The sequence below is a fragment of the Ambystoma mexicanum genome, chromosome 11 (assembly GCF_040938575.1).
Source record: "Ambystoma mexicanum isolate Mex_15411 chromosome 11, UKY_AmexF1_1, whole genome shotgun sequence".
NCBI lineage: Eukaryota > Metazoa > Chordata > Amphibia > Caudata > Ambystomatidae > Ambystoma > Ambystoma mexicanum.
In genome coordinates, this window is record NC_090934.1 from 818471800 (window position 1) to 818497623 (window position 25824).

At 46.9% G+C, this 25824-nt stretch overlaps 1 protein-coding gene across 1 annotated transcript in view; it reads right to left on the bottom strand.

The window, feature by feature from the left end:
* Window positions 1-25824, bottom strand: part of PIK3C2A (phosphatidylinositol-4-phosphate 3-kinase catalytic subunit type 2 alpha) — a 2027647-nt gene that overhangs the window by 771720 nt on the left and 1230103 nt on the right. Inside the window, exon 22 of the mRNA XM_069623772.1 lies at window positions 4452-4581. Coding sequence (XP_069479873.1) covers window positions 4452-4581 — 130 coding nt within the window. The remainder of the gene's footprint in view (window positions 1-4451; window positions 4582-25824) is intronic.

Here is a 25824-nt window from a genome sequence, read left to right on the forward strand (position 1 = left end):
AAACAGATTATTGCATATATCACAAATTTACTTTTACAGTTGATGTGCTCAGTGATGTTTAAGATTGGGCAGCCTGAAAATTTGGCACATTTGGTCTGGGTTGCATTACTGAACCAATCCTGTGCTGTAATATGTTTGTCTGAAAGAAATGAGGGGCTCAGTAAGGTCCTCAGAGTTGGTGCTCTGGTGTATGACATACTGGGATATTTTTCTAGTTGCGGCTTGATGTGTTCATCCATGCGGAGTAGCCCCCAGTGCTTGGTCAACATTTTTTGGAGTGCATAGCTGTCTTTGTTATATCGTGTTACGAATATGATCATGGGATTGTCATCTTGTCTTCTGGGTTTGGGTGAGAGTAGAGTTGATCTTTCTAGTTGACAGGCTTGTTTCTTTGCTTCTGCCAGGTTTTCATGGGAGTAACCCCGACTTCTGAATCTTTGATCTAGTAGGCTGCATTCTACTGTGAAGGATTTATCTGTATTACAGTTCCTTCTTGCCCGAATGTATTCCCCTTTGGGAATGTTGCGTATAACACTTTTTCTGTGGCAACTTTGTGCATGCAGGGTGGAATTCACTTCCGTTGGTTTACGCTAGGTTCTGGTTGTGATTTTGTTCTCTTCTATCTCAATCGTGAGATCCAGGAAGTCAATTTGAACCTTGCTGGTGTGGCTAGTTAATTCAATACCAAAGTCATTGGTGTTGAGGTAGTCCATGTATTCATTAAGCTCATCTTTAGTTCCTTTCCATATTAAGATGATGTCATCTATGAATCTTGCCCAATTGACAATGAGCCTAGTGTACTTGTCTTCCTTCATTGCATGTTTAAGTTCATAGGAGTGCATAAAGCAGTTTGCTAGAGCTTGAGCATAGCTGGCTCTCATTGCGATCCCCTTGGTTTGCTTGAATATGAATATATTTTTTGTGAGAGAGAATTTGAGGAAGGCTTTAGTCATTTCCACCTGATTTAGGTGCGAAGCTGACTCATGTTTGAGAAGGAACCCCATGCTGGTTATGGCAAGTTCATGGTCAATTGATGTATATAGGGCCTTAACGTCAAGAGTGGCCATTAGGAAGTGGGGTTCCCATTTGATGTTGGCAAGTATCTCCAAAGTGTGCATTGTGTCTCTCAAATAGCTTGGTATTTTTGTAACCAGTGGTTGTATAACATTGTTAATGTACCTTGCCAATGTTTCCGTTATCCCTCCAATACCACTCAGGATTGGTCTGCCCTCTGGAATGGTGTTAAAGGCTTTGTGGACTTTTGGTAGGAAATAAATGGTTGGCATAATTGGGTGATCTGTCCTGAGGTAGTTGTATTCTTCATCTGTTATGAGCCCTGCTGTTTTGTAATTGGTTAGCAGTTTCCTGATGTTCTTTAAGAATCTTTGCCAGTGGATTGCTGTCCAATTTAACGTAGTTGCCGGGTGTTTCCAGGTGGTTGAGGGCCATTTTGAGGTAATCCGCTTTGTCCATTATTACTATGTTTCCACCCTTATCGGCTTCCTTGATTATGATGTTTGTTTCCTCTCGTAAGTTTTTAAGTATGGTCTGTTCTTCTTTAGTTAGATTGCCCTTGGTCTCTGTTCCATGGGTTCGTTGGTCTTCCAATCTGTGTAGGTCATTGATTACCGCTTGGTGAAAAGTGTCTATATAGTTTTCCGTGAAAAGTTGCGGCGTAAATTTCAATTTGGTTTTTAGTTCAGGAATTGCCAGTGCTACATTCTGAATGCCCAGTTCTTGTTAACATTCTTGCTTGCTTTTGTTGTTTTCTGCAAGCATGCTAAGGAGGTGGATGTCTTCAACATCTCTGATGGTAAGTAGGCTTGGTTTTGGTGCTGTTTCCGGTGGTTTGTATACCGATGTCTTAGTAGCAAAGAATTTCTTGAGTTTAAGCCATCTTGTAAATTTAAATAGATCAATTTGAATGTCCACAAAGTTATTCTTACTAGATGGTGAGAAGGAAAGTCCCTTGTTGAGTACTTTCATTTCAGGTTTTGTGAATTCTCTATTTGACAAGTTCATGATTAAATTTTGTTGTGTTTCTGTCCCCCAGTTTTCTGTGACTGAGACCTTGTCTGTCTTTGCTCTATTTCTTCTTCCAGCTGTCTTGCGTCTTCTGACTCTTCCCTCCTCCTCTACTTCTTCTTGTTGGGTTTTTGTATTTGTCAATGGTTTTGCGAAAGATAACTTTTTTTGTTGTTGTTGTTGGGTTGTGGTTTCAGACGACTTGCTTTCTTGTGTAGTTTGATTTGGTCTAAAAAACTACGTTTGACTGGTGGTTTGTCTGTTGTTTTTTCTGGTAAGTCTGGTGTTTCATCTGGTTCACTGTCCATTTCAGAGCTGGCCCCTGAGTTGTTTGGGGTGCTTTCTTTAGATTTAGGTAGTTGTTGGTTTTGGTCATATTTAGGTTGATAGGTGAAGACCCTGTCTTCTCTGTAGTCCTTATCTCTGAAAAACTTATTGAGTTTCCTCATTTTAACTTCATCTTGGTGTGTTTTCAGGATTCTATACATAGTCTTGTAATTTTTCTCTTTGGTTGTTTTTGGGGAGTCATAATCTTCTATTTCTTTCTTTAATTCTTCAAGTAGAATCACAACCCTATCATGTTTTCTTTTGGCGTGTTCTATTAACAGTTCTATCATTCTTGTTGATCCATCTATTAGGTTCTGTTCCCATTCGTCTGCTAAGTCTGTGTCCAATGGATCGTCGAAGTCTGGGAAAATAAGAATCCTAAGGCCTCTCGGTATTTCCTTCTGTTCTGCATATTCCTGCATCGTTGTTTTCTCCCAGAATTTGTTAATTTCTTTTTTTGACAGTTTCTCAAGTCTCATGAATTTTTGTTTGAGGTCTTCTTGTAAATTGCTATCTCTAAAAGCATTGTCCATTGATCCTCATGGGGCAAAGAGTGCCTTGATGTCCTTGTTCCTTGACATCATGTATTCTGCCATTTCTTCGTTTTATTTTTTAGTTATTATTTTGGCAAGATTCCAGGTGCTTGAGCATTGGCTGGTTCCCTAGTGTGAAGATGAGGTAGGTTTAGGCACTAGGAATGGAACCTGCCTGTGCTAAGCTCCATTTGCATTCTGATTGTGAGTTTTAGCAAGATCACAGGAGTGGTTTTTGGGGTTTAGCCTGAGCCCCAGTTTGGTAGGTAGGAAAAAAGTCTTTTTACTCCCGGCTATCTTGTTTGGAAAATCCGAAATAAACACGTGTCGGCTGAACAAACTTGTACACCAAGTCCTAAAATAGTGTTTCTTAAAACACAAATATACCTATGGAATGAACCACCCAAGAAGAACACCAATAATAAACAGATTATTTCGTACTAACCAGAGTGGTACAAATATTTATTTCGGATTTTCCAAACAAGATAGCCGGGAGTAAAAAGACTTTTTTCATATATTGTATCACCACTTCTCCCTTGACTTTATTAAGCCTAATACTATATTTCAATAAAACTGTTTTTAATCTATAGTGTGGTTGGTGTCCTTATTGAATACCAATGATGTGTTGTCTATTTGTATATGTTACTTTACTTGTATTGTTCTTAGCCTTATGCACTGGTGTTATTTAATAAACAGCTAAAGGTATGATACTTGCATTCCTTGACTAAGATTGTGTACGTTAACTGTTCTTCACACCAGTCACCTGATCAACTTAGTCTAAAAGCCATGCCGCTTAGTCACCTATCAGTGAGAGTCCGGGTTGAAAATGTAAATCTGCTTCCCAAAACCTTATTCACCAATATATGTTCTGAAAAACGTTCCAAACACAGAAAAAGAGCAAACGTATCCACACATCAAACACTCATTTAGGATTGGGTCTGGCTAATAAGATGAGGCTTAATGTTAGGCACACACATTTTATACTCTACAGGTTTCCTGCAGTACCAGCGAAAGGATCCATATCCCTTCCAAAACCTGTCCACTGCCCGACAGCGAAGGTGATTTGCAAATGCGCAAACAAGAACAATGTTTTCCTAGAATGTTGATACAATGACCTTCACTACTTCAGCAAGTTCCAGTGTGTTCTTGTATTTACTGTCACTGCCATCAGCATCTAGTGTTTCTGGAAAGTCTGCCTGTCAAGCTTCTCTATGAAAACTCTCCATTGACAATGCAGCCATCCCATTTGACTAATGTACTGCATTTTCAGCAGGGACAAAGCTCTTGTGCTCTCTGGCTGCCAGTATGACCCAAGACCTTAATGAATAGCGCAAATGCCACCCTAAAACCTCTATGGGCTCTAATTGCAATTAATCAGTGACTTGCAGCTAACCTATGTTTTCAGAAGATCGTATTATATTATGCTGGAGACCAAGGTTTATAGGCCATGTTAACTAATAGACACAGAATTCGAAGTTTAAAAGATTTTTAGGCACAATCGTTACATAGATACTAGTGGCATACGCATATCATGCTAAAGTATCTGCTACAATATGATGATCATACCTCTGTCTTTTCCAGTCGAAAGGCACTTGAAAATGACCATTCGGAGATCCAGTCCTTCTTGCAGCCATATCTTGTCCATAATTTTAATCATCTGCAAAGCCAGCATATCCTGCCGCAGATCTTCTCCCACCTAAAGAAAAGTAATATTTTACAATGGTTTACATTAAATCTGTCGAGATGGAAGCGTTTGGATACTTTGACAGTTCAAAAAAAAGGTTCACTTGAGAAAGGGTAAAAGGAAAAGTCAGGTAGTTGTTTTTATTTTCATAAAGGATTAGAATAATTAAGTAAGTGCATGCAGAAGGGGGCCACATCAACCTGGCAAAATGGTATATTTAGAGTCAAAGTCATGCCAGCTGTGGTGAATCTAGCAATTTCATCACTCTCTTTCCTGGGAAAAGTCTCTCACCATGCGAACAGGGGAAGAAAGGCAGAAGCTACCTGATCCTGACCCTGGGGGCAGCTATCTGAGGGAGGACCACGTGAGGGGAGACGACCCTCATGGGAGGGAAATGGACTTGCTAGGTGGAACATGGTATCCCCGTTTCTCCTTTGAGCCTGACAACACCACCATAAATCCACAACGGCATATTGTAATGTTAGACAAGAACCTCCAATCACGACGAATATGAAAACTCTTTCATATCCTTATTTGAAAAGGTCTGACAAAACTGAGAGGAGGAGGAGGACTAGAACGATGAAGATGGCTGAGACTGAGAATAAAGAGAAGTGCTCTAGAGGTTGGAAGAATGAGATAGGTACCAGGACATTCAAAAGCACCAAGCGTCAGAAAAGATGGGGTCTCAATACTCCTGACGCGAGTTCGGGAAACCCGACTAAAGCAAACTTCAGCCTGGAGTGAGGAAACTCCTGGATGCACTGTCAGATGAAGCTCAAAAGCGGGACGAAGGCTGTGTGAATGCCATGAGCGGACAAAGCTGACGAGGTAAGACCGAGCCATCACGGGAACTGGAGAACTGACGAGACGCTTGTCGGGCCAAGGAACAAGTTGCTGGGAGAACCAAAGACAGCAAAGCTGTAGAGTAAAGCCAGTGAGCCCATAGAGGGAAGTTGGGATGCCAGGGCACTTTGTGGAGTAAATTGCGTAGCGGTAGAACAGAATGTAGGAACTTGGTGTGCACAAACAAGGGAGCTGGGACACCGAGGCATTTGTTAAGTGAAACTAAGGCAGATGACAATGGGTCAAGGACCCAATGTATAAAAGAAGCAAATGGCCAATCTTGGAACTGTTTGAAAATTGTGAAGGAAGGCAAATGTGTTCCTCAGGAGAAAGCACTGACAGAAGAGTATACCAGGCACAAGGATTGCTAGTCTAGGACCCACACCCAAATACATATAAGCAAGTCAAGAAAGGCCAGGCCGCAGAGTATACCAGGCATAAGGATTTTGAGTCTGGGACCCGCACCCAATTGTGTTGATACAAATCACTGAAAACTTAATAGGAGAGTGCACCAGGCGGACAGGGGGAAGGTCTGGGGCTCAGTCTAATGCTTGACGTTTCTTCAGTGTGTGAGATCCAGGGCAAGGGAGTCAATCCCCCTGAAACTGGAACATATTGGACCAGAGAACCATTCCCCCTGGTGCTGTCAAGAGGCTAATGGAAGTGGAACTGCTTCTTCACCTTGTGTAAATCTGGGAAAGCTCAACAAGAGTTGTACCCCTTAAAATTGAGAACTGTGAGAATCTGGGAAAGCTCAAGGGAAGAATCAAACCCCAGGAAGTTGTGAACTGTAGACATCAGAGGAAGGCCCATACCCCTTGATAGTGTGAACTCAGGGGAAGGTAAGCCAATCGTTGAGACTTGTAACCTTTTGTTTTCAACACCTTTCTTTGAAACTTTATGTTGGAACTTTAAAAAAAGACCAGCAAGTGGCTAGCTGGGAGACATTTCCTTTTTCACTTCATATTGAATTTAGCGTGCAAGAGTCAGGTTAGGATTTAGACACAGGACGAAGAACTTTACTATGGACATTCCGACATGGACACCATTTAGTTTGGTTGGGGCAGGGACACCACTTTTAGAGTTAGGGCGAGATAGGATTTTCTCCAAGCAACCTTTAATTACGGGTTAATAAAAACCTTTGCCAACCACCATGACACCCCTGTGTCCACGTCTTACTCTTAAATCATTACAAAGCCCACTTTGTGCTGAAAAGGAATACGTTACTTACCGTTACCTCTTGTTCTCCAACATTTGTATCTTTCATAGATCCAAAGTTTGAATATTTCCCCATCATTAGGCTGAAAGTTCTCAGTAACAGAGCAGTTTTAATTTAAATTTGAAACTGCAGTCTTAGTGGTCTCTTAGAGCCGTTTTGGGTCATATTGTCCCACAGTCAATAGGCAGAGACTCCCTTAACTCCAACCCTGAAGGCCATCTTCAGATTACAAAGGAGTGTGGGAGCCACTCTACTGAGAACGAACAAGGGTCAACTTCCCTGTTCTATGGAATTTCTTCCACTCAGGAGGATCTACAACCACTTTTTAGCTCACTGCACCTTCACAGAGGAGACATATCTTCAGATTACCATATTGGACGTGAAAGCGGTACTATGAGCCTAGAAGAGCCAAGGAGGTAGGCGGGAGGGTCACATGTGAATCTATGATAGAAACCAATGCTGGAGCACAGGAGTTAAATGTAAGAAACATATTCCTTCTCCAGCATTGGATTGTTCACAGATTCACATGCTATTGAACAGATTATAAAGCAGCATATACGTGCAAGAAATGAGCGGAGGAAATAATCTCACCTTCAGGAAAACTCATCTTATGCGAACAAATGGAGAAGCACTGCTTGTCTGACCCTGGACTCCTCTGCGGAATCCCTGTTCACACAGTAGAACCTAGTGAAGGTGTGGACATACCTCCATATGGCAGCCCTTGCAGATAACCAACAGCGGGATACCAACAGGAAGGCGTTGGTGGCAGAAAAGGCTCCTGTAGAGTGCGCCACTGGCAGACCAGGAATTGACCTGTTAGTGATGCAGTGACCATACGAGATACGGGCCGACAACTCGCAGGAGATTAAGGATTGCACAGCTGTTGGCCCACAGCCTTGGGGCCAAAAGCAAAAACAAATCTGATGACTTGCAAAGTTGCATGGTAGGGGCAACCGAATACTTTAAAGCCCGCATGATGTCCAAAGTATGCAGCGTGCGTTCCCGCAAGGGTAGAAGGCCGAACCAAACAAAACAGGCATGACCATTAAGATGGAATGACAAAGGCACCATAGGCACGAATGTGGGATTCATCCATAACACAACCTTGGATTTGTAGAGCACCAGGTAGGGTGGTTTGCTGAGAAAGCCTGGATGTCACCTATCCTCCTGGCATTTGAGGTCCGCCTTATGTACAAGTTCAAAAGGCAGACCCATCAGTTTCAAAAGAACAACGTTCAACTCCCACGTAGGGCACGTAGGGCCGGTGGCCGCACAGGCAGGAAATGCCAGAAGAGGCCTTTCAGGAACTCCTTAACAAGGTAATGAGACCGCAATGACGGTGTGGAAGGTACATCTGGAAATTGCAGCAAGATGCACTTTAAAAAGAGGTATGGCAAAATGTCCTATGGCAAGAGGATCAACATGACTGGCAGAACACCAGATCGTAAACCCGTTTCTACTTGTGATAAAAAGAGATTGTGAAAGGAACATCTCGGAAATCCTGTGATATATGAATAGTTCTGAAATTCTAGCAACACAGGCAGGCCGTCCGGTAGCGAGGGGCAGGATCGTGGTTGCAGGCCCATCCACTTGTACGTTGAGAGGTGCTTGAAGACAGGAGGCAGATGAATTGGAGGTGCCGACGAGAGGCTGAGGAGTTCAGAGAACCAGAATTGGCTCAACCAGGCTGGAGTAATCAGGATCAGTCTGGCCGCTCTCGTCCGAAAGTGGAAACAGAGAGAATGGCTAAAGAAACTAATTTGTCCACAGAAACGTGAAGGCGTGCCCCAGGTTTCCGGCTTACATTTTGCGTTCTCGTATGTGGCGAAGAGATATATCTCCAAAACCCCCAAGGTCTGAAAGAGATACTGGTTATGGAAGAGTTGACATTGGTAACAGAAACTCAATTCCCCACTGGGGGAGTCGCCAATCAAATTGTGTATGCCCAGCAGATGAAAGGGGGACCGGAACATCCCAGGGCCCACATGCAGGGGGAGTGTGCTTCGGCTGAGAGGACTGGTGATCAGGTGCTGCCCTGTTCCCATATGTAAACCATGTTTTAATGGTGGTAGTAAGGACAGTGAACACCTGAACCACCTTTCCTTGGAGAAGGAGATGAAAGCTCTTCAGAGCCCAGAATACAGCTCTTCATTCATGGACATTGATGTGCAACAGTTTTTCGGATGGAGATCACAGGCCTCTGGCATGTTAGTTGCTGGTGTATTGCTCCCCAGCCCTCCAAGGATGCTTTGTTCGTGACCATGATCTGATGTGTCGGATGCTGGAATGGTGCAGCCTAAACAAGATTGGTGGGGAGAAACCACAAGTGTAGGGCATCATGAAAGGGTTGTGCGAGTGACAAATTGTCATCCCAGTTGGTTGCCCGAGACTGGTTTCCTTTGGATGTCCAAGTACTCCTGAAGAGGCCTCAGCTGAAACTGGAAGTACTGAATCAGGGGATGCAGGGCAACATCTTCCAGAGAAGGGATTTCAAAAAGCCGGCTGAAGCAATTTGCTTCCGTGAGAGCAGGTCAGTCTTTGCAAGGTTGGCCACTACCCTGTCCACAAACTGGGTGGTCATGCAAGAAACTGTCCAGTTGTGCTCCCATAACAATCACCTACTAGGAAGGATTGAGGTAGAACTTGCTGTAATTGGTGGAGAATCCTAGCGAGGATAAACAGCGTACTGTTGTTGTGGTGTGGCGTAAGGCTTAAGGAAGGGAATAAGCTCTGACCAACCAATCGTCCAGGTAACGGGTATATGTGGATGCCCGCTTAACAAAAGTGGGCCGCTACTGGGCCCAGCATTTTGGGAAAACCCTTGGAGCAGACTTGAAGCCAAAGTGTAATGCCCTGAATTGATAGTGCAGGACCGCCACTGTGAACCAGAGCAACTTCCTGTGGCGACAATGGATAGGTAAGTGGAAGTACGCATTGTCAAAGTCCGGTGAAGAAAGAAATAACACTGTCAAAGTTGGGTGTGGATGTGCTGAAATGTAACCATGCTGAAGTCGGTGACCGGATGCATTTTTTCAGCATACTAAGGAACAGAATTAGTCTCCAACTACCTGATTTTTTTCTTTTATACAAGGAAATACCTGGAAAACATGTCCTGTCCCCACTGAGTGCAAGGAAAACGCTCTATGACTTCCTTGCAGAGGCGGGCATGGGCTTTGCGTGGAAGCATTTAAAGATGTTTGTCCACCTTTGTGGTTGGAAGATTGTTGGGTAGTTGGTTCTGAAATTCCAGGTAGTGATTGTGTTGGACTAAGAACAGCACTCATTTGTCTGTGGTGATGTCTGATCACTGAGTGAGGAAATGGGAAAGAGGCAGCCTGGTGAGGCCTGTTTACAGGTTGGACCTCTCACTTGGGAGGAGCAGAGAGCTGCTGGCTGCCACTGTAGAACTAAGAGATCCTCTCCATCGAAAGGCATATTCATGCTTTTAGCTTGCACTTCTGACCAGAAGTTGGCAGCCTTTAGCTCTCCCTGCTGGCGCAGCACCACACTGCTGCTCATCTGTCAAAAACCAGTGTCAGCTATTTCTACTGCCACATGGAGCGCCAGATCCGAAGCGGCCTCCCCTTGACGAAGAAGATTAAGAGCCTCCTCTTTCTTGTCATCTGGCAAGAAATCCAGAATGGGCCCCAGCGTGTACCACAGTTCTCTGTCATAGCGGGTCAGAATGGCCAAGGAGTTAACGTGTTGGCCGTAGAAAAAGCAATGCGCTTACCAAAAGCATCCAGTTGTCTCACTTCTTTACCAGGTGGAACAGCCTACTGAGAAGAAAGGTTGGCAAAGTGTTGGCAAGCAGTCACAGAGACTACATAATCCAGACTGAGCTAGCAGGCATTTTGGGCGCTACATGGAGCCCTAGATTTCTTTGAGAACCTGTCCTTCATGTAAGCCGTAAAGGGGTTCTTCATTCTCAGGATGTCACCCTCCTGGATGTCGAACACAGGAATAGACGTGACCGCTTTCCGAGCCTGCTCCCTGCGCTGGTAAAGAAAGACGTCACCTGTTCCTCAGGGAGCAAATCAAACAGATAAGTAGTCTTGGATATGAGAGAATGAAAAGTCCAAAACTCATCAAGCGGGAAGTCTCCGATGGGAAGATCAACGGGTTCGTTATCAACGAGGTCATCAAAAATATAAGTGGAAATATGATTAGAGACTCGACCCTGAGATGTGGGGCCTTCAGACTTCAACAGAAGGGCCAGGAGAGACACGGCTGCGGATTCTAGGTTGAGCCAGAGGCGCAGGTATATCTTGCAGCATGGCTGGGACCACCAGCACCCTGGACTGCAATTATGACACAAAGGTCTGCAGAGTAGACAAAATGGCCAGTGACAGTGTGTGTGCTTCTGGTCGACTGCGGGCAGGTGTAAGTTGAGGGGCGGCAGTACGAGAGATATGTGGAAGCTGCATGATTGGAGGTAGCTGGTGTGGTGACAGCGACAAAAGGACTTTATCCTCTGTTGTCTGAGAACACACCTTGTGGTCCCTCAAAATCAGTGCTTATCACATGCTCCAAGACGTCCTCAGGGGCACAAGGAATGGACTATGGAGAACATAAAGAGGCAGCTTAAACATAGGCTGTTTGCATCAAGGAGAGCCAGGTGAAACAGATGGGGCTCATGGTCGTGCACTGCCATTGTCTGAGTTTTTTTTACTCGTCGACTACGGAAATGTCTTGGTTGTCATCATCAGCGGGATGGTGGGCAAAGAAGTTGACAATGCCGTTAACAGAGTGGTGGACAAGGACGTGGAAGAGACAGAGGAAGATCTGCTGTGTTTGGTAGCCATCGATGAAGAGAGCGTTGACTGAATTGTCGTTTTCGTGTTCGAATGTGTCTCACGCGTCTATGGCATCATTGGAGAAGCCGTTGACGAAGCTGTCCATGCAGTCTTCGGAGGCTGAGGCGGTTTATGCAATGGCTTGGGCCTGTCGACTGCCTCTTACAGGGATGACTGAGCGAGGGTGGTATGACCCTTCTTCTCCCTCTTACCAAAAGAAGCCTCCTCTTTGGATTTCAATCTCTTAGAAGATGAAGCACGCTTCTGGGGTCTACTGTGGCAGAGCACACCATGACTCAGAACGGAAGCATATTCAGAACCCACAGTACCCTCATCAAGTCACAAACCTTCTGTGCCGATCCTGGAGAGTCTTTTTCAAAAGGAGTGGCAAATGGAACATAAGTTGACGGATGTTGTGGGTAAAAGCAGTAGATACACTCTGAATGCTGGTCTTCCACAAAGATATTCTTCATATGCTAGGTGGTACATGACTTGAAAAGGCTTAGCCTTTGGATCAGCCATTGTCATGAACTGAGGTCCCAGATGAATTTATGCCTTCTACCAAGTATAAGCAAGGAAGGACTAAAAATACTCACTGGCTGGAAAATGGGACAAAAGGTGAAACAGGAACGGCAAAGCCAGGCACTCGGCAGCTGCAAAGAAAGTAGTGAAACAATGAGTGTAAGAACAAAATCAGCACAGCAATGTGAACCCTTGAACACGGGACATACCTGGCATGTAAAGAGGCAATAATGAAGAGATGGAATGCTGCCGATGACACAAGGACGCCAGCCATGGTAAGCTTATACCAAATGGCACAAGGGTGCAAACAAGGGACGACAGGAATCCCAAATGATGCCATGATGAGTTCCACCAGAGTTCCAGGGAAAAGAAAAGTAAAATTCTACAAATCCAAGTACCAAATCCAAAAGAAAATCCAGAAATGTGCCAGTGAAGCAAAAACCAAGTTCACTCCAGTAGTCAAAATTCCCAAAACAGAGCCGGTTCGCCAAATTCAACAAGGAGAAAAACAAACAACTCTGAGAGGGAGAGCCAGGGTCCAAATAGTCAGGATACGATCAAGTTCCAGAAGGTCAGGAAACACAGGAGACAAAACGAGCCACCCGCAATACAGCCGAGAAGGATGGACATCCTGTTGACGGGTCCTTAAATAGTAAGGAATGCCATTTCTGGGTTGCAGTAACACATGATGTCGTCATGTGACCATCCTTGTACTGTGTTGTTGCGGTGCCTGTGTCAGGTGAGCGTCACTAAGCTGCCACGGCAGCCCCCAGTAATGCCACGGGGTCATCCAGCATTGTGGAGCCCCAGAGGGTGAAGAGGAACATGGCCGGGACAGGTGCAGGGCATGAGGAAGGATACCGCTGTGCCCGGCACGAGTCAGGTAAGCGCATGACAGAGCCCCCCTCAACCCCACCGTCTGCGGACCCTTTGACCGGTCAGGATGGGCATGGTGGAATTGTGCCCCTGACCTAGGGGCATGGATGTTACCCACAGGCTCCCAGGTTCTCTCCTCAAGACCGTAACCCTTCCAGTCCACTAGGTATTGTAGATGGCCGCTGGATAAACGGGTCAAGGACTGCATTGACCTCGTACTCATCAGCAGAATCCAACGTAAGAGGAGGGGGTGGCACAGAAAAACAAGCGGATGCAGGACAGGGTTTCAGGAGTGATGTGTGAAAAACTGGGTGGACACGCCAAGAAGCAGGTAAGGCTAGTCTAAAAGAAAGGATTGATGACTTTCATGATTTTGTATGGGCCTTCAAAACATGGAAGCAGCTTGCGACAGCCAGGAATGCAGAGATAGCGTGTCGACAACCAAACCTTATTCCCTGGTTCATAGGATGGGACTGGACGATAATGGCAATTTGCCATACAACGCATATACAGCTGAGCGTCACGTAAGTGGGCTCGAGTTTGTTCATCGACTGATTTAAGGTTTCAGCAACAGTCATTAACAGCAGGGATGAAGGTCGAAGGAGCCTCCAGCATAGGTAGAGTATGCAGGTGTTGGCCATTAAGGGAAAAGAAAGGGGAGGTGCATGTTGCGGAATGAGGGGTGTTAGAGAATTCTACTGTACATAAGATGTTGTACCATGTGTCTTGGTGTTGTAGGCACAGGCAGCAGAGAGAATGCAATGCTCTAATGTCCGGTTCACATGCTCTGAATGTCAGTAAGTCTCTGGAAGGTGCACAGACAAAAATCGGGCATCGATGCCTAGGAGAGAAGTGAGAGGTGTCTAAAAACCCGACGTAAACTGAGTTCCCTGGCCAGAGACAATGATAGAGGGGAGACCAAATATATAGCAAAAATACAAAACAGCCAGGACTGGAGCTGTAGGTATGCTTCAACAAGGAACAAAACAATACATTTTTCTAAAACTATAGATGACCATTCAGATGGTACCATAGTTATTCACCTTGGTGTAAGGAAGGCATAGTAACAAACAGTAGGACAAACAAGTTATCACAGTTCAAGGGTGTTTATTGAACTTCAACTGGGTTTGAAAAAAGCCCATCTAATCCTAAATCTAAAGATGGGAGCATGCTACGACCATCAAAATATAATAAGGCAGTCCTAGTGGTGTCTTAACAAAATAAAAGGGCCTATACTAATAAAACTATTGCCAATCCTTACTTCTAAATACAAATAGTGTGGGAAATAATGCAATGCAAAAGAAGTGTTCAAGAAATTATATGTCAGGATATTCAAGCCATTGGCTTCCCTTCCCCATGTTTTCGGCACGGGACAAGGCGGTACACTCGAGCTTAGCACAGTCTCTGGCTTCTTAAGCACGAGGATGCAGTTCAAGTCTCAGTATCACAGCCTTCTGTGCCAAAGTCTCTGACATTCAAAGTCTAATTTTCAGAGGGCCTGAGGCAACACGACAAACATCAAAGATCCTTTCTTCTCAGGATTTCACATGTACAAATTCTCGGCCGATTTTCTTTTCACCCCGGGTCCCCCTCTGCCGGGCTCATACCCACTTTAACACAAAGCATTCAATTGATCTCCCACTGCTGGGCTTGGACCAACTTGATCTACTTTGCCACAAACTTTCTTTACTGTATCAACATTGAAGACTTTCAACTATACGCAGGATTTAGCTTGACCCGTCGCAGGCCCGCTTCCGATTCACAATTCTCTACAACTCTTTCACCTTTCAGCTGGCTACCTTACAGAGACCGCCGATTAAGCACACATGCTGTGCCAGACCACTCTGTCAAAGGTATTGTATCTTGGTTTCAAAGTTCAATCACTCATCAGCAGTTCAACTTTACTTGCGTCTTATCACACCTATTTCAAACAATGTTCGTTCCAGCGCTCGCCATACAATATTTCCGCTTGCAGCCTTGGCTTCAATACAGACAGGTCTTGTATCAGTCTCCCCAACTCACCAGCTGTATTGATTTCACAGACGCTGCTTTGTTCTTGGAGCCAAGGACAGTCCCACTGCAGCTGGTGATTCTCCCCGCCTTGATTAGTGACGCGGTAGGGCCCCGGATATTTCCGACACAATGCAGTATTCTTCATCCTGTTTTCCTGGTCTTACACTTTCCAATCTTGAGGACTCATGAAAGCAACGGTTCCTTGTCGAAAAGAAAGTCATTGTCCGCGAGAAAGTGTTTGCGTTGTAAGGGGTAGGAGGTAGAGTTCCTAAATATCCTACCTGGTAGGATGGGGTAAAGGTGTTACAAGGAAGGGGATGCCGCATCTCGCCATCCAGTGTCCCACTCCCTGAAGACCCCTCACCCAGGTGATCCTCCCGCACTGGTCCACCTCCAGGAACTGGATCCAAAAGCAATGGCTGTGACCTGACCACCGGGATGACAGATCCCCAGGGACTAGTGGGTGAGACACCTTCTGGTTTCTCGCATTGGGAAGATCACTGATACAATCTTGGATACCATGTACCACGGTTTGTGTAGAATCGGCATGTGTTGAATGAGCCCAAGGAATTTACCTCAGATTTTCTTTCCGTGTGCACCTACGGAGCAAGAGGTGATGTAGTCGATAGTGTCTCGTCTCATTGCAGGGCTCCAACATCATCGCTGTAAAAGCACCAGGGTCCCGTGTTGGCCAGGATAACCATTAATCAGAGCATCATGTGACCACCAGTGGGCCTGCCATCTGTCTGTTATGTCGGCAAAAAGACGTCCTTGGACAAACGGCAAGCCTTCATGATAGTCAACATTCCACTCGTCTAGGTTGGCAGGGTGCTGTTTAACCCATTCCTTTATGGCTGTTATTAACGTTGGTGGTGGTGTGCAGAGACAAACAAAGAGTTCTACTTGTAGGACTGTGTCTGGAAACACAGGAAGGTTCTCACCACTCGAAAGATGAGACAAGGCATCTATTTTCCCCGAGTGTTGAGCTGGGTCAGTGTTTAACAGTGAAATCATAAGCGGAGAAAAATATGTGCCAACACACCGGACGGCTGTTACCACATTTCATAGAAGCCAAATCCTGAATGTTTTGATGATCTGTAAACACGATTACGGGCCATCTAGCACCGAAGAGGGGGTGAATCCAATCACGGAAGTTGTCTTTGATGGGCAGGAATTCCTTTTCTGTAACTGTGCAATGTATTGCAGAAACAGAAAACCTTCGAGAGTGAAACACCACTGGATGCAATAAGCCAGTGGTAGGACATACTGGAGACACTATAGCCCCCAGAGCGAAAGAAGATGCATCAGCTTCTACCACAAATGGTACGTCTGGATTAGGGTGCTGCAGGACAGGAGCCCTGGTAAAACCAGGTTTAAATGTGTCAAAGGCTTCTTGTTGTAGATCGGTCCAGCAAAAGGGAACCCCTGAACTCGTGGGTTTAGTTAAAGAAGCAGGGATGGCAGAAAACCTGTGAAAATGAAGCAACAGTAAAAGTTAGCAAAGCCAAGGAAGGTTTGCTTCACGGAGGGAGGTACTGTTGTCTGCTTGTACTGATTGGAGCTTCGATTTGTCCTGTAGTCGAAGCTTCAAGGAGGAGGCCAGGGAAATGTCAACATAGTTACCTGTGGTGCCTGAGTCTATTAATACCTGGATAGATTGGTCCACTTGTACAGGAATTGCAAGACAGGCCTCTACAAACATATCAGTGGATTGAATGGCTACAGTCATCTCTAGGGGAAGCTGGCTTTCTATGTTCAGCCGGACCCCTCTATTTAAGGATGATCCTTCCGAAAAGCCCATAATCACTTGGGTCTCTTGGGACATTCTTTAACGAAATTTCCCGATTGACCACAACAGAAGCATGCGTTGGTCGAGCATCATCGTTCTCATTCGGCAGGTATCAAAGGACCCCAAATACTGCCATTCTGCTTAGGTTTAGAAGCAGTCCCTGTGGAACCCAAAGGGCCAAATACTGACTTGGTGTAAACCCCCGGCGTCTTATACAACTCGCCCTGACGTTCAGCTCTCTTTGCATCTACTTGGAGGGTTAGGTCGACAAGATCAGTATACAGGATAGGTAAAGCAGGTACTACCATCAAGGCATCCTTCATGGCATCACTAAGACCTTTATAGAAAGCCACAGCTTTCTTATTTTCGGGCTAGGACTTCTCAGCGGCCAAATGGTTGAACCGAGTGATGTAATAAAACGTCCTGCCTTTCCTTGGGTCAATTCCAACAATTCTAGGCCACGAGTTTGAACTGGATGTCAAAGGCCTTGGTCATTTCTGCTACCAAAAGGTCAAAATCAGAGAACAAGACTATTGCTTTCCTATAAGGGGTTTGCCCAAGTGGCTGCTATCCTCCTAAATGTAAAGACATGAAGACAGCTTTTGTAGTGAAGTCGTGAAAAGCCTGGTGTCTAGTCAGAAAGTAACTTGGACTGGTTTATGAACATGCAAACTTACATGTTTCTCCACTAAATTGTTCCGGTGGGGCCAAGGGAAACACGGTATGGACATAAATAGGGGTTTGGGGAACAACTTCCGGAACACACCCAGGTTGCTGAGGGACCACATCCCCGAATTCGTTATCTGGGGGAAACGGATGATGCCCGATCTGAATGGCATCCATACGCTGGTGAAGAACTGCATTGGCGACTGTCATGTTCGCCCTGAGCGAGGTGATAGTCTGAATCAAGGTTGCTACTGGGTCCTCGGCGGCCTTCATAAGCTCAGGTAGGACAAAAAAGGCTCCTCAGTCTGTCATGAACTGAGGTCCCAGGTGACCATATGCCTTCTTCTCAGAGTATCAGACAGGAAGGACTAAAAATACTCTTTGGTGGGAGTTCGGACAAAAGGTGAAACTGGAACGGCAATGCCAAGCACTCGGCAGCTGTAAAGAAAGTAGTGAAACAGTGAGTATAAGAACAGAATCAAAACAGCAATGTGAACCCCTGGACACGGAACATACCTGGTACGGGAAGAGGCAAGTGCTTAAGAGACAGAATGTATTTATTTTTTTTATTTTTTTATAAACATGCCTAATACCATACCCGAGTTTGGTTTCTAAGCATGGATCTGGGATTCGAACCTCTGTTGCTCTGCGTGTTCTTGCTTCCAAGACCAGCGTCTTGCCCCCCATGTCATAACCTCCTGCATCTGGAATGCAGCCAGACGACACTAGGACACCAGCCAGGGCAAGCTGATCCCGAATGGCACGAGGCCCAAACTAGGGATGATGACAGGAATCCCAAATGATGCTGTGAAGAATTCCACCTGAGTTCCAGGGAAAAACAAAGTCATAAAGTCTAGAAATCCAAGTACCAAATACAAAGGAAAATCCAGAAATGTGCCAGTGAAGCAAAAATCAAGTTCAATCCAGTAGTCAAAATTCCAAAAACAGAGCCTGTTTGCCAAGTCCAACAATTAGAACAACGAACAATGCAGAGATTGAGAGCCAATGTCCAAAAAGCCCGGAAGATCCAGAAGGTCAGGAAACACAGGGGATGAAACAAGCCACCCGCAATACAGCTGAGAAGCAAGGCCATCCTGTTGCAGTGCTCTTAAATAGTCCGAAAATGCCATTTCCAGGTTACGCAACACGTGACGTGACCGTCATGTGACCGTCCTGGTCCTGTGCTGTTGTCGGTGCGTGCGACGGGCAGCATCACTAAGCTAGCATGGCAGCCTCCAGCAATGCGGAGGGGCACCTGGCAACACAGAGCCCCGGAGGGCAAAGAGGAACATGGCCGGGACAGGCGCAGTGGGATCCAGTGTTGCAGAGTTCCAAAGGGCGAAGAGGAGCAAGACCGGGACTGACGCAGGACCCCAGGCTTAGAGTAGGGATACCGCTGTGACCAGCGTGAATCAGGTAAGCGCATGACAGCTATGGTGGGATCAGAGGTACCTTTCAATGGGCCTCAAACTGCAGGTAGTGCAGGTTTCCCCAGCAAAGATGCACCAGGAATGTAAAAACACTCCCAACCACCATAGTAGGAAATAACGCCACAGAGGCTTTCCGGAAACGGCCAGAATTTGATTAAAATAAAAAATAAAAAGTATGTAGAACGTTGAATACAAAAAAAGAGAACTTTAAAGGATTTCCAACACTAGAAAGTGCTGTAAAAAATCTGAGGATGGCCTGCAGGGGTGGAGCTAAGGGAGTCTCTGCCTATTGGCTGTGGGGCAATATGACCCAAAACTACTCTAAAAGAACACTAAAGTGACAGCAGTTTCAAATTTAAATTTAACTGCTTTAATGTTAGAGAGGATTCCCAGCCTGACGACGGGGGAATAGTCAAAGAGCTTGTGAATCTATGAAAGATCCAAAGCCGGAGAACTGGGAGTATCGCCTCTAAAGAAAACAGTGTAACAGTTGGCTAGCTAGAATTCAGTTAAAACAATGGAGGCATATCTGCTAATTTGGATAGCATTAGAAGTGTGAGGCATCAATAATGCATGCACATTCTCACCTTCTACACTACCTCCTTTGTTAATCATAAGTTTAAGCATTCCCATCACAATTATTACTAACGATAATGTATTAATTGTATCAAAAATAGACATTTCTTCCATTACAACACAACTTCTAGTATGTTCATTTACAAACATTTAAAACACAAACTTAACATTCTGTCCTTCCATTGAAATATTCACAACTCATAGCATGAATAATGTTATTTTGTGCACCATTCAAACAGCCAGTAGTTGTCAACACAGGGACAACTATTGGTTTCACTCCTGCCCTCAAACTAGAGTCTTTGACTCCAAGAATGTGGAATGGTAACAGACAGTCCCTCCCACTTCCTGAGCCATGCACACACAAAAGCATCACTTGTCGCTAAAGAAGCAGTTTTCCCAGGCAGGTGCATGGCCTTATATGGGATTTCCTGACCAGGCAAGGTAGGAAGAAGACAAACAACAATATGACCAAAGAACAAGTGAAAATCTTGTGGCATGGTCATTTGAGAACACTAGCCACGTTTAATTGCCATGCGCAGTAAATGCGGATATGCACACTAAATGTGCACACTAGAAATAACACAAAAATAGTAAAAATATAAATGCTGCCACCAGCTTGTCATCTTTAGGCAAATATAAAAGTAACCAAAAATCCCAAGTGTAAAAGACTAGGATGATACAAAATGATCACCACTGCACTGCATTGCTGTGTGCAGGGCTAAAAAGTTACAAAAAAGTAAATGTCAAAAAGGGAATGTACTGATAGTCTGAATGATATGATATGATATGATAGTTTATTTATATAGCGCCTATACACAATGTGTTTCAAAGCGCTTCAAGGCAAGGGAGGGAAAAGGGAAAATACAATTACAGTCTTACAGGCCATGAACAGTAAGGATGTGAAATTAACTATCGTACTCGGCCTGGCGACATTTCAGATAGTGCAAGAACTAAGACATAGATAAGGAAGGGAGGGGGAGAGTGGGAAGTAAATGGAAACTGACAGGCGACTACCGTACTAGGCCAGACGAAATTTCTGGTAGAGCCGGAGAAAAACAAAAGGTGAGAGAGATGGGTGCAGAAAGGGTGGGAAGGAACAAAACAAGCGACTATCGTACTAGGCCTGACAACGTTCCAGATATTGCTGGAGGGACGGGGTGGGGGTGGGACAGTAAGGGGATGGGGGAGCAAAAGACGAGGTTGCCATCATACTAGGTCCAGGGACAATTCTGATAGAGTAAGTGCATAGAAGAAAGTAATGGGGGGGGAGATGGGAAAAGGGAGAGGGGAGGTGAGGAGAGAACAGAGAGTAAGCTGTCAAAAAGAGTGGAGAAGAAAGAGGAGAGAGCGAATACAATTGCAGAAGTCAGTAGTAACACATAATGTTGCAAGCCAGGATATAAGATGAAGATGGGAACAGCATGATTCAGGGCCACCATGAGTACAAGATGCAAAGGAAGTCCAGCATGAGAGTTGAGAAAGGGTGACGCACCGTGAATCAATGAAGTCCATAAAAGTAAAATCCAGCATTGGCCACAAGACGGTGATGGTGAAACCAGAATGTATCAGGACATTCTCCTATGTGCCGTAAGGGGGGGGCACAAGGGAACCACACGGGGGGGGGGGCAGAGAGGGAGGGCGGGGGGCACAAGGGAACCACACGGGGGGGACCAGAGAGGGAGGGAATGGCCTGTGGGGACAGAGGGTGTAAACACAAGTTGGTGCATGCTTAACTGCTGTCTTAGCAGGGGGTCGGACCCTGGATCCTCCTGGCCCGAAAAGATCCAAACAGGAATTGCCCTTTTCTTTATTGCCTTTCGCTTTGGATGCCCGGGCGAGAGATGCCCTTGATCCAAGAGTTAAGAGCAGGAAGGAAGAGGCAGGGCTAAGGATGTGGGTGTGGGTGGTACTTAGGCCAGGTGACCTAGATCCACTTACACCTGCTCCCCAGCTGCAAAGGAAAAGAGGCTGGAGGGCTCTTTTATTAGGGAAAAGAGCGGCAAGTAGGAAGGCATGGCCTTGAAGGCGTCCCACAGTGTGTGTGTGCCCACCTCGCCAGTGTCATTTAGTTCAGAGTATTCTGTTATGGCGTCCAACACCTCGTGCGCCAGGACTTCATCTTTCAACAGGGAATCGTTGCATTTCCAGCGCCCTCTGCCAACCCCCTATGGTGACACGGACCAGGTCGTGGTCGGACCAGGTAACTGGGTCGACCCTGTGGACAGAAACATATGGACGTAGGGGCTCAACGACTAGATGTAGTCTATTCGGGAGTATGATGCATGGATTGTAGAGTAGTATGTAAATGAGGGGGCTCCGGTCCTGGGGTTCGGGCTTGTCTACCAGGCCGAATTCCTCATTGACCTTCTGGAAGGTTCGAGCCGTGGCTTCGTCCGCGGCCCTGGTGGATTGGGGCCCATGCGTTTCCGTGGCCGGGTCCAATACCATGTTGAAATCCCCTCTCACTACCATCATACCACGAACAAAGAGTTCCAACCTGTCCCACATTTCTTCCCAAAATTGCGCCTGGCCCTCGTTCGGGCTATACACCACCACGAGGGTCAGAGGGGAGCCCCGCAATGAGCCCTTCACCAACAGATATCGGCCCCTCTGGGTCTTTCAACATGGCCTCCTTTTCAAAACCGACGTCCCTTGCCATCAGTATGGCCAGCCCCGTTTTTTGGTCTTGTGCGATGCGCTAAATACCTCTCTGATCCCCTTCCCCCCCGCATTTTTGGTTCATTCCCGCGGGCCCAGTGGGTCTCTTGAAGAAAGAGCAGGTCAAGTATGGCCCTTCTAAATTTCCTACAAACCAAGGTCCTATTGGTTGGGGGTATTCAAACCCTGCATGTTAAGGGCAGGCAGGATTTCAGCCATTGTCTAGGTCTACTTGTCTCTCGGTCAGTCTCCACACAGCACCGCTCTTTCCCAGCTCCGATTGAATAATTCTCTGCCCTCTGTTACCCCCCTATGTCCCCCCCAGGTGGGCCTCAAACATTTCCCCAACTGCCCCCTGAGCCCCATTTCAAATATAACAACCCCAACTTTTCTCGTACCCCCCTCCCCCCCAGCGTCCAGCCAAATAGTTCCACCATTACTGGTAATTGGCCGGACCAGAAGCCTGCCGCCTTCTGCTAGGCTGTCGTCGGAGTTCGTTCCTCCTTAAGCCTCCCCACCCCGCAAGTCGCACCCCCACATACTTGCTGTTCAAGGGGACCCTCTGCGTTGTTGGGCCCCACGATCTTTGGATCCTACTCGCTTTCGGGCCTGGACTGGCCGACTCGTCTTCAGTCCGGGTCTTTGCGCGCTCTGTCCTTCGTCAGAGACGGCGAGTTTAATTTTCTATATTTCCTTGAGTTTGTCTTCTTTCTCCTGTCACCCTGTGGCCGCCAGCACCTTCTGCGGCCATCCCTGTGGGTTCCCTCTGGGGGGTCGTGTCCGTCACGTATTCTCGGATGGCTTCCCTTATGTCGTCCTCCGTGACCAGGGTCGTCCGCTGGCCTATATACTCAAAGGTGAGGGAGAAGGGGTAGCCCAATCTGTAGCACACTCCCTTCTCCTTTAGCAGCTGCATTAGGGAGCGGCACATTCTGCGTTTGGCCAGTGTGTACGAAGAGAGGTCCTGGAAGATGGATACCTGGGCGTTATTGTATGTGATTTTCCGCGCCTTTCTGGCCTCTTCTAACACCTTTGCCTTTTCTGTGAAGTAATGGAACCGTACCAACATGGACCGGGGGCCCCCCGCTCTGCCCCATGCTCTGTGCACCCTATCAAAAGTTAGTTCTGTTGTCATCTCATCCGCGAAAAGAAGGGTAATGATTTCTCTCACCACCCTGGCCAGGTCTCTCTCAGTTTCTCCATCCATCTCCGGAACACCAAAGAATCTGAGGTTGTTCCTCCGTTCCCTGTTTTCAAAATCATCCATTTGCCTGGCCCTTTCCTCATCCCTCTTCTCCAAGGCCGATAGTCTCAAGTCCATTTGCATCTCTTGGGTCACAGATGATGATTGGTTAGTTTCTAGCTGTAGCAGTCTGTCCTCAACCTTGTCCACCCATTGGTCCATTTTTTCCAGTTTTTGGGCAATGTCCTAACGCATGTCCCTGATTTCCTGGAGGACTGGGGCAAATCCCTTTTCCATTGCTGTGGTGGACTGGGACGGGGTCTCCGACTGGGCCATCTCACTATTTCATTCAACGTCGCGGTTCTCGCACCTTGCCTCCCGGAAACGGTATTCCTGTAGAGTTTTATGCCAGCTCATCTGGCCACCCCCTGCATTCTCCGTGGATTCTGTCACTGGGGTGAGCGCCCCTTCTCTTCCAAACTTCTCTGACTCAGAAGGAACGTCTCCGGATGGGCACTCGCCCCACCAGTCCCAGGCGGGGGCCACACACCCTGGCTGCTCTCCTCAAGTTCTTCCGGGCCCTCCCCACGCTCCCAGGGAGAGGGGACGTGGTCGCTGGGTTCCTTGTGGGCGGAGCCACGGGGTCGCCGCTCAGGGGGGTCCCATGGTAGAGCCTCCCGGACTTTTTTTTAGTTGCCAATGTCCCCCCCATTCACCCAGGCAGGCAGGCACACGCCCGGGGGGCCACCACCTAAGCGAGGTCTGGATGTCGGGCATCCACCCTTTCACTTCCTGTCCCGCGCCGATTGCGGCACTCTCTCCTTGCCAAGTGCCCCGGGGAGGGGGGTGGGCCGCAGCCCCAGTGGCCAGGGGGCCGTGCCACAGAACCTCCCGGGCTGGGCTAGAGCCCCAAGTGTCCTCCGGTGTTGTGGGGAATGACAAACAGGCCCCCCCCTCAGAGCGCGGGCCGCCCGAGAGGGCCAGCGAGCCCAGGCCTTTGATGTTTCCGTCCAGGTGGGGCCAGTCGATGGAGGTAGTGGGTTGGGGCTCCGGCACCCACCCCGCCCAGGTCTGAGTCCGGGCTCCGAGGCAGGGGGGCGACCCCACCCATGGGTCCGGACCTCCGAAGAGAGTCTCTTCCGCGGGGGGAGGGCTCCCGCCGTGCTCTGGTGGTGATCTATCCCGTTGCGGTTCTCTTTAGCTGGGTCCGCCACTGCTCCTCCGGCGTCCGTACGAGAGGGGCCGGGAAGGAGGAATAGCTTCTCCCACAGGCACACACGGTCTCGGTGTTCCGCGACGCTCCAAGTCTCCTGGGGCCGCTCCACTCACAAGCGGCTCCCCTCTTGAGGGGACAGGTCGAGTATACCGTCCCCTGGGGGACTACAGACGCTGCTCTTTCGACCCAGGGGGCCCTGGGGGGTTCACCACCTCCGCCATTTACACTTTTCCTGATGGGGGGGTCTGGGGAGGGCTCAATCCCTCGCACCAGCCCAGCTTTGGCGGGAGCTCTGCACTCAGGTTGCCACAGCTTGTGCGCCCCCTGGTGGCCTCCCCCGGCACTGTTTAATGTGCTCTGTCCTCCTTTGTGCAACCTCTTAGACGAGCTGGGTATCCGCTTCACTAACTAAGCAGAAGATACCCTGCTCGTCATGGAACTAAGTGGGGACTATAGCAAAGACTCAGAGGAGTTTTCCCATGTGTATGAATTAATTAAGGTATGGATAATGGAAAACGGACTATGCATAAATGGATCAAAACCTGAGTTCCTCGTGCTTGGGTCCACCCAATTAAGAGCAAAGCTCAGTGCGGATTATGCAGGTTTTTGTATTGCACAGCAAGTGATCCATACATATACAGAGGTTAAGACACTGGGTATTATGGTTGAGTCCTTGCTGAGTTCAGATGCCCACACCAGCATTATTGTAAAGAAAGCACTGTACCACCGGAGTATACTCAGGTTAATTAAACCTTTCCTCTCCCAAGCCAACTGCATCGCGTTAACAAGGGCCGTGCTCATGCCAAAGCTGGACTACTGTAATGCCATTCTGGCCTGGGCTAACAAAAGGTGCATTCATAGGATGCAGGTATTGCAAAATGATGCCGTCTGTATCGTTAAAAGTATCCCAAGAGGTGCATCTGTCAATGAACACAGAAGAGATCGTCAGTGGTTAGCCATCAATGAGAGGATTACTTTTAAGATTAGTACCATCACCCATAAATGCTTGTACGGTCTAACCCGGATATACCTTTGCGACAGCATTCAACTAAAGCAGTCCACGAGAACTACTAAGTCAAGTGACACGATGCTCTTTTGCTGTCCCCGGATAAAAAGAGCTAGGGGCAATGGTCGCTCTTTTCCAGCGTTAGCCGCAGCTACATGGAAAAAACTGACTGTGGAGCTGAAAATGATCCCAGACCTGCATATTTTCAGGAAGAGTCTGAAGATAATTCTGTTTAAATAAACACACTTTCTTTCCTTTGATCTGTTTGCCCTTCAGTAAATCGGGCTCCGGCGGATTTAAAAAGATAAATAAATAAGAGTGTTTACAATTACATTGCTGTATTTGTTGGAGCGATGACCTTTGCATTTCATAACAAAAATAAAAAGATGCTTCTTGTCACTTAAATGGAATAATTACCATTTCAGAAATAAGGGCAGCTTTTGCATGGGCTTTTTTTTTTTA